Consider the following 13,148-nt stretch of genomic DNA (forward strand, 5'->3'; position numbering starts at 1 on the left):
GCAACTGGCTGGATACAATCAGTGTGAGCTAGCTTACGATTGGTTAGCGTTCATCTGTCTCCAGTTCCAGCCAGTTGCTCATGTTCTACTTTTGAGCAACTAGTTGTACTCAGTTACTGTCATATCCGTCGATGTGAGCGCTCCACAATCAACAACACACGGTTGCAACTGACTAAAACAAAGCAATGAGTCACGTGACTTGAGATGCCCTGAGAATATTTGCTAGATAACGCATCTCAGTTGCTGGATGTACACGCTATGGACCTAGCGACTGACATGAGCCACGCAGTTGCTGGTTTTCATTAGATGGGTACTCGCTCACTAGCAACTAGTTGTCTCCAGTTGCTTTGTCGATGTATGCTTAGTATTACACTTCTAATAAATAAATGATGATTTGTTCTGTAGATATCTAGAAGGCAAACGATTGATTTTCCCGCGATTTTTCTTCATTTCCGATCCGGCTTTGCTGGAAATCCTCGGCCAGGCCAGCGACTCTCACACCATACAGGTATTCAACGCCGCCGTCGACTCTCGCCTCGAATTTTAAAAACAGATTTGAGATGTTTTACGGTTTCTGATTTCAGTCTCATTTGTTGGGCGTGTTTGAAAACGTGAACGAAGTCGAATTCCACGTGAAAGACTACGATCGAATCCTGTCCGTCGTTTCCAGAGAGGGCGAAAAAATACCGGTAAATTTGTGAAATTGTATTAAAAAAAAAGTTTAAATTTAGAGTTACTGGTATGTGCGATTCGACTTTGAGAAAAATCTCAGATACATTTTATTGGTTATTTTTTTGAATTGTTTCAGTTGGAAGTGGAGGTGATCGCTAAAGGCAATGTAGAATTGTGGTTAGGTGAATTACTGATGCAACAACAGAAATCACTTCACGCTGTTATCAGACAGGCTTTCGGAATCATTAACGACCCAGGATTCCAGTTACTCAGCTTTCTTAACGATTTCGCCGCACAGGTACGTACGTCGTTATAACCCACCGACTCCCGATCTTCGTTCAGGATCCAGTTTCACAGTTCTTCATCCAGTTTCACAGTTGTGGTTTGGTTCTACAGTTCTTCATCCAGTTGCACAGTTGTGGATCCAGTTGCACAGTGTTCCCAGACTCCAATGTTCTAGACTCGGTTCCACTGTTCTGGACTTAGTCCCTCAGTTCTGGCTCAAACAGTAGTTGGTTCAAATTTGAAATCAGAACCGTGGAACTGGGTGACAGAACTGTGGAACTGGGTGACAGAACTGTGGAACTGGGTGACAGAACTGTGGAGAACTAGATACAGAACCGTGGAACTGGGTGACAGAACTGTGGAACTGGGTGACAGAACTGTGGAGAACTAGATACAGAACTGTGGAACTGGATACAGAACTGTGGAACTGGGTCCAGAACTGTGGAACTGGATACAGAACTGTGGATTGAGAGTGGAACTGTGGAACTAGATACAGAACTGTGGAACTGGATACAGAACTGTGGAACTGGATACAGACCTGTGGATTGAGAGTGGAACTGTGGAACTGGGTGGCAGAACTGTTGAGCTGGGTGCTGGGCTACTAGATTCTGAAATTTCTCATCCTAAAATGGGCGGAATAAAACTTGTCTAAATCAATGAGACATTTTAATAAGATTGAATCTGGTCCAGCCTTATCTTATTTGAAATTTTCAGTTTAACAATTTCTCAGACGAATCGACTGAAAACCGAGGCGTTGTGTGATGTTTTTCAGGTCGGATTACTGGGAATTCAGATGTTATGGACGCGCGACGCCGAGGAAGCGTTAAGCAACGCGAGACACGACAAGAAAATCATGCAAGTGACGAATCAACGATTCCTCGATCTGTTGAATAAACTCATCGAACAAACGACGCACGATTTAACGAAAGTAGAACGAATCAAATACGAGACTCTCGTCACGATTCACGTTCATCAGAGGGATATCTTCGACGATCTGGTAAACAATTGATGTTTTTTATTTCAGAGCTGCCCGGGACCTGGTTCCACAGTTATGAGTTAAGAGTCAACTCTTGAGTTAGAATCAGGATCCAGTTTCACAGTTGCGAGTTAGAGTTAACTCCGAGTTCAAGTTAGTTATTTTCGATGAGTTAACTCGGAGTTAAATCTTAACTCAGAACTGTGGAAGTGGGTTCTCGTCATTTTCAATGAATGATTCCGAATCAAATTCAGAAATGTGATCCTCGGTCAAGAATGTAATCAGTGACCTTTTTGGTTTTGTACCTTGGCCTGAAAAATGTCTGGAAGAATCAAATGAATATAATGTGAGCCAATTACAAGGATATCAAAAACTGTAAATTTTCGTACAACCAAACTTGGTAAATTCTCTGTAATTTGTATATGATCGTTCTATTGATGACTTATCATCCAAATGATGACTTACACTTATGTGGTAAAATGATTTCAAATTGGGATTGAAAGAAGAGACAACTTCAGTAATGTGGCGACTTATCTAAACGATGATTTAACCGTGTCAGTCCTCCTGCCTTGTCTTTCAAGTAAAAATAAACCTTCCTTGAATTAATGATGAAATTGTGCCCTTTCAGATTAATTTGTAACTGAATATTTTGAACCACGAAATGTTAAAGACGTTAACGACAGATGTGTTTATACTTTGTAGACTCGAATGCATATAAAAACGCCGCTGGATTTCGAATGGTTGAAACAAGCGCGATTCTATTTTAAAGAAGACACCGATCAGTGTATTGTATCCATTACTGACGTCGATTTCAGTTATCAGAATGAATTCCTAGGATGCACCGATCGTCTGGTCATTACACCGCTCACGGATAGGTCTGTTTCAACTATGAATATATGAATTTTATACGCGTTAAGATAGAAATGTTTAAAATTTAGAGATTTTCATTAGAAACTCTGCCAGTTTACGATTAGGTATTAAACCTTGAAAATACCACAGGGAATTCCTCTTTTCAACTATAAATTTATGAATATCAGGGGCCGGTTGTATAGTCATGGCTTAGACTTAAGACAAGTCTAAGACCAACTTAGTTCTATAGACAATCTAACAACTTAAGACCAGTCTAAAGAATTAAGACCACTTAATTAAGTCACGACTGTGCAACCGGCCCCAGGTGACTTAGATGGACTCTGAAGCCAAAAATGGACATAGGCCCTAAATGATTAACTTCCGATGTTTCAGGTGTTATATAACATTAGCTCAAGCGTTAGGTATGTCTATGGGAGGAGCGCCGGCCGGGCCAGCCGGTACCGGTAAAACCGAAACCACTAAAGATATGGGTAAAGCTCTCGGTAAATACGTGGTCGTTTTCAACTGTTCCGATCAGATGGATTTCCGCGGTCTCGGCAGAATTTATAAAGGTTAGTCATCAACCTGGTTCAAAGATAACAACCGAACTGTAGAAGTGGTTCTGATTCCAGTCAGTTGAAACATTGCAGATGAACTTGTAGAGACGGGAAAATAGTTTGCTTAAGGGCTTTTATCAGAAATTTACAACTCCTGAGATCCAGGGCTCAGTTCCACAGTTCTGGACCCGATACCACAGCAGTTCTAGAGCCATTTCCACAGTTTTACTATTAAATTGTTGGTACAGAGTCGAAATCCGTTTAAACTGAGGAGTCAAATTTTGACCACTAATTGTTGTTCTTTGTGTCAGCTCGATTAAAAATGAATGTTTTGTAAATGTACTGATGATGTATATGTTATTTTGTAGGTCTAGCTCAGTCAGGTTCATGGGGCTGTTTTGATGAGTTTAATCGTATTGAACTACCCGTACTATCAGTAGCTGCACAACAGATTTACATCGTCCTGTCGTCGAAGAAAGAACGCAAGAAGGAATTTCTGTTTTCCGACGGAGATATGGTGTCGATGAACCCCGAGTTCGGAATCTTCCTTACAATGGTCAGTTCACAACACCCCTTCCTGCCCTCCCCCTCATAGCCAGATTTCATAGAAAGTGATTTTAAGACTCTCCCCTCACGTATACCCAATAAACCGATGGTCCTGGATTTGTGAAAGTGATTTATTTTCATGCTGTTTTGACACTTGTCTGAAATAATTATATTTTGAAATATTGCAGAACCCGGGCTATGCCGGTCGTCAGGAGTTACCTGAGAATCTGAAAGTACAGTTCCGTACGGTAGCTATGATGGTTCCCGACCGACAGATTATTATGAGGGTAAAACTCGCCAGTTGCGGTTTCCAGGAGAACATTTTACTCGCGCAGAAATTCTATACGCTTTACAAACTGTGCGAGGAGCAGCTTTCAAAACAGGTATGTACATCAGTGAGGAGAGACTGATCTACAGTAGACTGTGGGCTTGTCTCTGATCTACAGTAGACTCTACGCTTGTCTCTGATCTACAGAAGACTGGGTGTTTGCCTCTGATCTTCAGTAGGCTTTAGTAGGAAAATTTAAGATATTTTGTCAGCCAGGCATGGACAATAAGAGGCATTCTGCTCTGTCCTCTCAAATAGTGGGTCTATCTATATTGCTTCTGAGATCTGGCAGTTCTGGATCGTCAACTATTGCCTTTAAGAGTAAAATTAACCATTCTGGTTTGCTTACCATTGATTCATGATGTGCTACCATTGATTCAATGAGATAAATGATAGAATCAATGTTTACCGAACGAGAATCAATGGATTCTCTTGTATTCCGAGTTCGGTGTATGGGTCTGAATTATATTAATGAGTGTTTTTATTTCCGGTATAATTGTAGGTTCATTACGATTTCGGTTTGAGGAATATTCTATCAGTATTAAGAACGCTAGGAGCTCAGAAGCGAGCGCGACCTCAAGAGACCGAATCGACGATTGTCATGAGAGTTCTACGAGATATGAATCTGTCAAAACTCGTAAGTATTCCCAGAATTATTTCATTTACAAATTTTGTCATGTTTTTCAAAACGAAAGAGGCAGTTGTTGCGTGTGCATTTTGAAATCAGCCGGTTCAGGCCAGCTCAACCTCGACTCTTAGATTGGTTTTACGGTTTTTCACCAAAAATTGATTAGCTCTAAATTGATTTATGCCAAACTGGATTAATGAAGAGATCAAGTTGATTTAAGAGTTCAAAGTCTATTGGGTTAGATTATAACTGAATTTTCTGAATACGGTAGGTTTTGTGTTTTAAAAGATCGGTTTGATTGTAGGTCGATGAAGATGAACCGTTGTTCCTCAGTTTAATCAGCGATTTATTCCCGGGTATCGTGTTGGACAACGCCACCTACGAAGATCTACAGGTCGCGATCGAAACGCAAGTACAAGCGGCGAACCTCGTTAATCATCCACCGTGGAATCTGAAACTAGTTCAGGTACGTTAGTTCCTCATCTAATATCTTGGTGTGAATTCGTTCTCCAACCTCCACTAAAATTCTTGCTGAGCTATAACGATTAATTAAAGGGGCTTAAAGCGTATCAAAAATTATACAACTTCGTCTTAAAAAGTTGCTTAAGACTTGAAAATTCTAGAAATGTTCCTCTCAGCCGCTCAACTTTGCTTTGACGAAATCTCGCCAAACGTTCAGATCTTGCTGGATTCTCCCTTTAAAACCTTCTCAAATCAAACAATCAATCAATCAACTTCACCACAACTGTAGAACTAGGTGCAAATACTTATATTTGCACCTAGTTCTACAGTTGTGGTGAAGTTGATTGCTTGATTGATTGATTGGCTGACTGTTTGATTGATTGATTGGCTGACTGTTTGATTGATTGTTTGATTGATTGATTGATTGATTTGATTGTTGTAGTTATTTGAGACACAGCGTGTACGTCACGGAATGATGACTCTAGGTCCGAGCGGCGCCGGTAAAACCTGTTGTATAAACGTGTTGATGAAATCGATGACCGATTGCGGAGCGCCGCATAAAGAGATGAGAATGAACCCGAAAGCGATCACAGCTCCGCAGATGTTCGGTCGTTTAGACGTCGCGACCAACGACTGGACCGACGGTATATTCTCAACGCTCTGGAGGAGAACTCTGAAATCGAAGAAAGGTTCGTATTTCTCATGACTGCGGACTCATGCAGGGGGAGGGGAGGGCCACTTCAAGTTTCTTAATACCACCTGTCTTAAATGTAATTTAATGGTCTTGAAAATCTCTTTCATGAATCATCAATCACTGGTAAAATATTGACATTGCTGTTATAACATGGTTTGATCACTTTTTACGAAAATTGCTGTTTCCAGAAAAATCAGCCATGAAATACTTTCAGAAAACCAGTCATATATAACTGTAGGAACAATGTTTTTTAACTGTACTACATTTGAAATAGTTTGAATTGGAATGGGTGTGTTTGCCGGAGGAAGAACTGGATGAGATCGATGATTTATTATTTCTAATTTAAAGGTGAACACATCTGGATAGTTTTAGACGGACCGGTCGACGCCATCTGGATCGAGAATCTAAACTCTGTTCTCGACGACAATAAAACGTTGACGTTAGCGAACGGCGATCGAATACCGATGGCTCCGTTATCTAAAGTCGTATTCGAGGTACACAATATTGATAACGCGTCGCCGGCGACTGTGTCTCGTAACGGTATGGTTTATATGAGCAGTTCGGCGTTAGACTGGAGACCAATTCTACAGGTAATAATACACCATTCACTTCATCTTAAGCTGGCCGTAGGTTGCAAGGCCGTCGCACATGTTCCACTTTCTGCGACGCGACCGTCTCAACCGACCTACGCGCTCTTGCGACTGGGAGCAACTAGTCGCGCACAGTCACTGACAATCGCGTCGCAACCGACTTATGCCCCCCTTGTTGCGCAACGCGACGATCGCAAGGACGACCTACGCCCGACTTACGGTACACCTAAAATTTCAGTTAACTTTTTTGTGAAACTGGGCCCTGCCTGTGACTGCTATTTGAGAGTAGTTTCTTCTCTTTTTGAGAGCTGCCAAAAATATCAGCATTTTCAATTCAAGTAAGTACTGGCTATGATGTCAAATTACTCTCACTTTTGGGAAAAACTACTATAAACAGTGATGTCAGGTAAATACTCTGTGGTTGCAATAGAGGATTCCACTTGTATCAAGTCGATCCTCCACCAGGTGTCGCTAGTGGGCTGTTGGACATCAACTATAACAAACGCAGAGAGTAGAAAAGTGTGAATCATTTTCTAGGCTCTCGTTTGATAATGATGATTTAGTAATAATGAGTTCCAGACTTCCAAGTAGTGAAATTGTTAATGTATTGATTGTAGGGTTGGTTGAATTATAGAAGCGCAGCAGAAAGCGATATTCTACTGAATCTATTCGATCAAGTGTTCAATGATTTGTACACGTTCTGTTTGGTGAATCTGAATCCGAAGATGGATGTGTTACAGTGTAATCAAATCAAACAGGTAACCTACAGAACCCTGTGAGAGCCACAATATTGAACATCTGTTTAAACTGATATTTCACTGCTGCTATCTATATCAAGTCTTCAGGGGCCGGTTGCATAGTCATGACTTAGACTTAAGACCAGTCTAAGACCAACTTAGTTCTATAGCCAATCTAACAACTTAAGACCAGTCTTAAGATTTAAGACCACTTTTGGACTTAAGTCAAGACACTTAAACTGGCCCCAGGGGCTGGTTCCTCAGTTGAGACTTAAGTCAAAAAATGGTCTTAAATTCTAAGACTGGTCTTAAGTTGTTAGATTGGTTATAGAACTAAAATGAACTAAGACTGGTCTTAAGTTGTTAGATTGGCTATAGAACTAAAATGAACTAAGACTGGTCTTAAGTTGTTAGATTGGTTATAGAACTAAAATGGTCTTCAATTGCTCTTAAGTCTAATCCGGGCCCCTGATATCTATTTGAAATTACAGTCAAATTTTGACCGAGTAGATCTGAACTGGTGACTGAAATATAATTCTCATGTGGTTGTGTTTTGTATTTTAAGGCGTGCGATCTGTTGGAGGGTTTAATACCGAGTAAAGACGATAAAGGCTCGCTGTCTAAAGACTGGTTGGAGAAACTGTTTATATTCGCGTTGATGTGGAGTCTGGGAGCGTTGATGGAACTGGACGATCGCGCTCGTATGGAACGGTTCCTCGTCGAACACGACAGTCGTTTGAATCTGCCGCGCGTACAGGACGGCGAAACGATATTCGAATACGTCGTATCCGAGACGGGAACGTGGCAACACTGGCGAGAACGCGTCGACGAGTATCTGTATCCGAGCGATAGCGTTCCCGAGTTCTCCGGTATTCTCGTGCCGAACGTCGACAATGTAAGAACGAATTTCCTCATGGATACGATCGCTAAACAGAACAAGGTAAACATTCGCACCCATTTATTACCCGATTGTAATAATCTATGATTCGAAAACGAATCTACAGGCGCGTTGCAAGTAATTTTTGATTACCGCTGCCAAATGCCGATTTTGGACAGGTTCTTAATATTGCCGCGGCGAATTTACTTAATTTCTTAAAAAACGTCAATCAGTAAATTATTGCCACGGCTTTCGCAGCTGCAGTCGCTGCACTTCCAACACCACTGATCTATTTCAATCGAAAACAAATTGACCCATTTTGTGTAATCTCATGGCAGAAAGTTGCGCCACGCTGATAAGTATCGGAGGTTTTCAGATTTGATTTGTTAAGATCGTATAGTATTAGTATATACATGCAGAATGTTAGAAATCAAAGATTACATAATATTCAAAAGAGGCTGATTAGAAATCTTAAAACATTTGTTGACTATAATCCCCCCCCCCCTGAACTGAGCAGTTCAGAATCAATAGAGGATACTATACTATAGATAGAAAAGGATCCATTGGAAAACTGCCCTTTTCTGTTGGCATTAAAAATCAGCTTGTTGATTGATTGACCTCTGTGCCTGCTGATTGGTTGTATATTTGAATATTTGAACAGGCGGTGTTACTGATTGGTTGTATATTTGAACGGGCGGTGTTACTGATTGGTTGTATATTTGAATATTTGAACATGCGGTGTTACTGATTGGTTGTATATTTGAATATTTGAACAGGCGGTGTTACTGATTGGTTGTATATTTGAATATTTGAACGGGTGGTGTTACTGATTGGTTGTATATTTGAATATTTGAACATGCGGTGTTACTGATTGGTTGTATATTTGAATATTTGAACGGGCAGTGTTACTGATTGGTTGTATATTTGAATATTTGAACATGCGGTGTTACTGATTGGTTGTATATTTGAATATTTGAACGGGCGGTGTTACTGATTGGTTGTATATTTGAATATTTGAACAGGCGGTGTTACTGATTGGTGAACAAGGAACAGCTAAAACGGTGATGATTAAAGGTTACATGTCGAACTACGATCCCGATTTACATCTGAGTAAAAGTTTTAATTTCTCATCGGCGACACTTCCGATAATGTTCCAGGTACGTTTTAATCTCAGTACCAGTGGCTCGGTTGATGAAACTGGTCGACTTGTACCAACCTTTGAGCAACTGATCCCAGAATAACAGGATACCACAGCAACATTATAACCATTGGTTAAACACCGTGTTGTAAAGATAATATAAAATCCCCGCGCACCAAGAATAAAAAGAGTCTGAAATGTTTCCTTGGGCTAGTGTAGTTTATTCAACGTTTCGACTATATCCCAATAGTCATCTTCAGGAATACTGTATTCCTTGAGCTAGTGTAGTTTATTCAGCGTTTCGACTTTATCCTAATAGTCATCTTCAGGAATAATGTATTCCTTGAGCTAGTGTAGTTTATTCAACGTTTCGACTATATCCCAATAGTCATCTTCAGGAATACTGATGTTGTTCTCATTATAACCATTGATGAAACACTCTGAGTCCGTGTTGTAAAGATAATATAAAATCCCTGCACACTAAGAATAAAAAGAGTCTGAAATGTTTCCTTGAGCTAGTGTAGTTTATTCAACGTTTCGACTTTATCCTAATAGTCATCTTTAGGAATACTGATGTTGTCGTCATTATAACCATTGATGAAACACTCTGAGTCCGTGTTGTAAAGATAATATAAAATCCCTGCACACTAAGAATAAAAAGAGTCTGAAATGTTTCCTTGAGCTAGTGTAGTTTATTCAACGTTTCGACTTTATCCTAATAGTCATCATCAGGAATACTGATGTTGTCCTCATTATAACCATTGATGAAACACTCTGAGTCCGTGTTGTAAAGATAATATAAAATCCCTGCACACTAAGAATAAAAAGAGTCTGAAATGTTTCCTTGAGCTAGTGTAGTTTATTCAACGTTTCGACTTTATCCTAATAGTCATCATCAGGAATACTGATGTTGTCCTCATTATAACCATTGATGAAACACTCTGAGTCCGTGTTGTAAAGATAATATAAAATCCCTGCATACTTTGATAACCAACTTTCGAGCAACTGAAGCCTGTATCCTTGAAATAAAACGCGTACGGTATTTTCTATGAATCGATAGTGAATTATTTTGTGTTTTATCAGCGAACGATAGAGAGTTACGTAGATAAACGAATGGGAAGCACGTACGGCCCCCCCGGTGGACGACGTATGACTGTATTCGTAGATGATATCAACATGCCGATTATTAACGAATGGGGTGATCAGGTACGTGTCACAACACGCTGGTGCTGGACTCAGTTCCACAGTTACTGGACTCAGTTCCACAGTTACTGGACTCAGTTCCACAGTTACTGGATCAAGTTACACAGTTACTGGACTCAGTTCCACAGTTACTGGATCAAGTTACACAGTTCTGGTCACAGTTCCATAGTTCTGGATCCAGATCAACAGTTCTGCATCTATTTCCGCTGTTCAGGACCGAGTTCCACAGTAATTTCTGGATCTAGATCAACAGTCTTGCATCCAGTTCCACAGTTTTGGTCACAGTTCTGGATCCAGTTCCACATTTGCTGGACCCAGCGCCACAGTTCTGGATACAGATCAACTGTTTTGGACCCAGTTTCACATTTCTGAACACAGTTGCACAGTTTTGGATCCACAAAATCATGTCCTGCATCTGTTAAGAATTGATTTGAATGTATTGCTGGTTGTATTGAAGGTAACGAATGAAATCACGCGTCAGATGATGGAGATGAGCGGAATGTATAACCTGGAGAAACCGGGTGATTTTACACATATAGCTGATATACAGTTTATAGCAGCGATGATACAACCGGGCGGTGGACGGAACGATATACCGCAACGACTTAAACGTCAATTCTCTATATTCAACTGTACGCTACCTTCAAACAACTCCATCGATAAAATATTCGGTACGTATCACACCCCAGTTTATAGAACAGGGGCTGGTTCCTCAGTTGAGACTTAAGTCCAAAAATAGTCTTAATTAAGACTGGTCTTGAGTTGTTAGATTGGCTATAGAACTAAGATGGTCTTAAATTGGTGTTAAGTCTAAGCCATGACTATGGAACCGGTCCGAGAGGAGTTGGAACTGCAGGGATGACTGCCACGGCAATAATTTACTGAATAGCGTTTCTCTTTTCTTTGAATATCACATTTTTGACAAAATTGAAGTAAATTCGCCACGGCAACATATTCGAACCTGTCAAAAATCGGCAGCTGGCCGCGACAATCAAAAAATGCTTCCAACGCCCCTGATATATCAATCATTGTTTTATTGTGCCTATCTTTGTAGGTGTTTATTGTGTCTTTATTTGTAGGTGTTATCGGTGGCGGATATTTCTGCGACACTCGCTTCAATTCGGTAGTTTGTGAACTCGCTCAACTGCTAGTACCGGCTACTAGAATACTGTGGCAACAAACTAAGGTCAGTGTCCGGTCGCCGTACAACGTTTCAGAATTACAGTTTGAATATCTGCAGCGAGTTCACCAAATCACAGAGTTGAATCCGAACTCTGAAGTAACGATTAGTTTATTCCTAATCCTAACAACAATCACATTTTAACTGTTAACTCGAGAATCGGCTCCAGAAATGTCGACCTATATCTCGGCAACAAAAATCTAGTTCGATAGTTCTTGCTAAGGATTTAACTTCAAAATTTGATAAACATCGTAAGTTTAACTACTAGTTTAGTTATTTCTAGAGTCAAAGTTAATTGCTACAAATTGTGGAACTGAGTGCAGAACTGTGGAGCTCTCATACTTACGAGTCAAGTTTCAGACGGTGTTTATTGTTTATTTTGAATCAGGTGAAGATGTTACCGACTCCTGCGAAGTTCCACTATATTTTCAATCTGAGAGATTTGTCTCGTATTTGGGAAGGAATGTTACACATAGCCGGACCGGAATGCGATGAATCTAGTGTGTTACTCGGTTTGTGGCGTCACGAGGCGACCAGGGTCATAGCTGACAGGTAATTCTTAGTCTTTCGAGGGCATTTTGAAGAGATTTTTTTGCACGAATTAATTCACATTGACCCTCAGTTGAATCTATACCGCTTAAAGATTTTCTAAAAATGATTTGTAGGTTTACGAATCCGGAAGATAAGAAATGGTTTCAGGAAGCGGTCGTACGTGTTTGTAAAGAGATCGGCGACGACGTCTCCGCGATCATTCCCGACGAGCCGTACTTCGTCGATTTCCTCCGAGACGCTCCGGAACCGACCGGTGACGAACCGGAGGACGCCGACCTCGACGCGCCGAAAATATACGAGCAGGTTCGTCTCAACATCATCACAGCAAACTGTGGTTGAGTTCATTGTTAATTTGACTATAGATTGGTGAATTTATTTAATTATAGATTGGTGAATTTATTTAATTATAGATTGGTGAATTTATTTAATTATAGATTGGTGAATTTATTTAATTATAGATACCTGATTTCGAGTCGTTGAAAGAACGATTAAAGATGTTTATGATGATGTACAATGAAACGGTGCGCGGAGCTCACATGGATCTCGTATTCTTCAAGGACGCCATGGTTCACCTCGTTAAAGTAAGAAACATTTAAAACAAAATGGCCGCCTCCGTCTAGTTCGACTTATGACATCATTCATTTCATCCGTATAACCTTCCAGAACCTTGTTGATCTATGAAATAAGCGCTAGCAGAAATGATGTCTGCCTCCATAAATCTCCCTATGACATCATCAAATTGTCTACTAGTGATAGACGCCTCTATAAAAGATGTCCGCCTCCATAAATCCCCCTATGATGTCATAAGATAACTTGATTGCTTAACTAAGCAGACTGTTCAATTAAGGATGGCTGCTGCTTCTATCCTCTTTTT

General features: G+C 40.4%; 1 protein-coding gene across 1 annotated transcript in view; it reads left to right on the top strand.

Moving 5' to 3' along the window:
- Positions 1-13,148, top strand: part of LOC141907856 (dynein axonemal heavy chain 8-like) — a 63,014-nt gene that overhangs the window by 22,094 nt on the left and 27,772 nt on the right. Inside the window, exons 33-53 of the mRNA XM_074797600.1 lie at positions 406-508; positions 585-689; positions 809-970; positions 1,730-1,954; positions 2,636-2,808; positions 3,176-3,354; positions 3,708-3,895; positions 4,074-4,268; positions 4,716-4,850; positions 5,146-5,307; positions 5,746-5,992; positions 6,346-6,587; positions 7,205-7,345; positions 7,890-8,264; positions 9,224-9,358; positions 10,423-10,545; positions 11,000-11,213; positions 11,622-11,728; positions 12,111-12,274; positions 12,388-12,577; positions 12,733-12,855. Coding sequence (XP_074653701.1) covers positions 406-508; positions 585-689; positions 809-970; positions 1,730-1,954; positions 2,636-2,808; positions 3,176-3,354; positions 3,708-3,895; positions 4,074-4,268; positions 4,716-4,850; positions 5,146-5,307; positions 5,746-5,992; positions 6,346-6,587; positions 7,205-7,345; positions 7,890-8,264; positions 9,224-9,358; positions 10,423-10,545; positions 11,000-11,213; positions 11,622-11,728; positions 12,111-12,274; positions 12,388-12,577; positions 12,733-12,855 — 3,688 coding nt within the window. The remainder of the gene's footprint in view (positions 1-405; positions 509-584; positions 690-808; positions 971-1,729; positions 1,955-2,635; positions 2,809-3,175; positions 3,355-3,707; positions 3,896-4,073; positions 4,269-4,715; positions 4,851-5,145; positions 5,308-5,745; positions 5,993-6,345; positions 6,588-7,204; positions 7,346-7,889; positions 8,265-9,223; positions 9,359-10,422; positions 10,546-10,999; positions 11,214-11,621; positions 11,729-12,110; positions 12,275-12,387; positions 12,578-12,732; positions 12,856-13,148) is intronic.

The sequence above is a fragment of the Tubulanus polymorphus genome, chromosome 6 (genome assembly GCF_964204645.1).
Source record: "Tubulanus polymorphus chromosome 6, tnTubPoly1.2, whole genome shotgun sequence".
Lineage (NCBI taxonomy): Eukaryota > Metazoa > Nemertea > Palaeonemertea > Tubulaniformes > Tubulanidae > Tubulanus > Tubulanus polymorphus.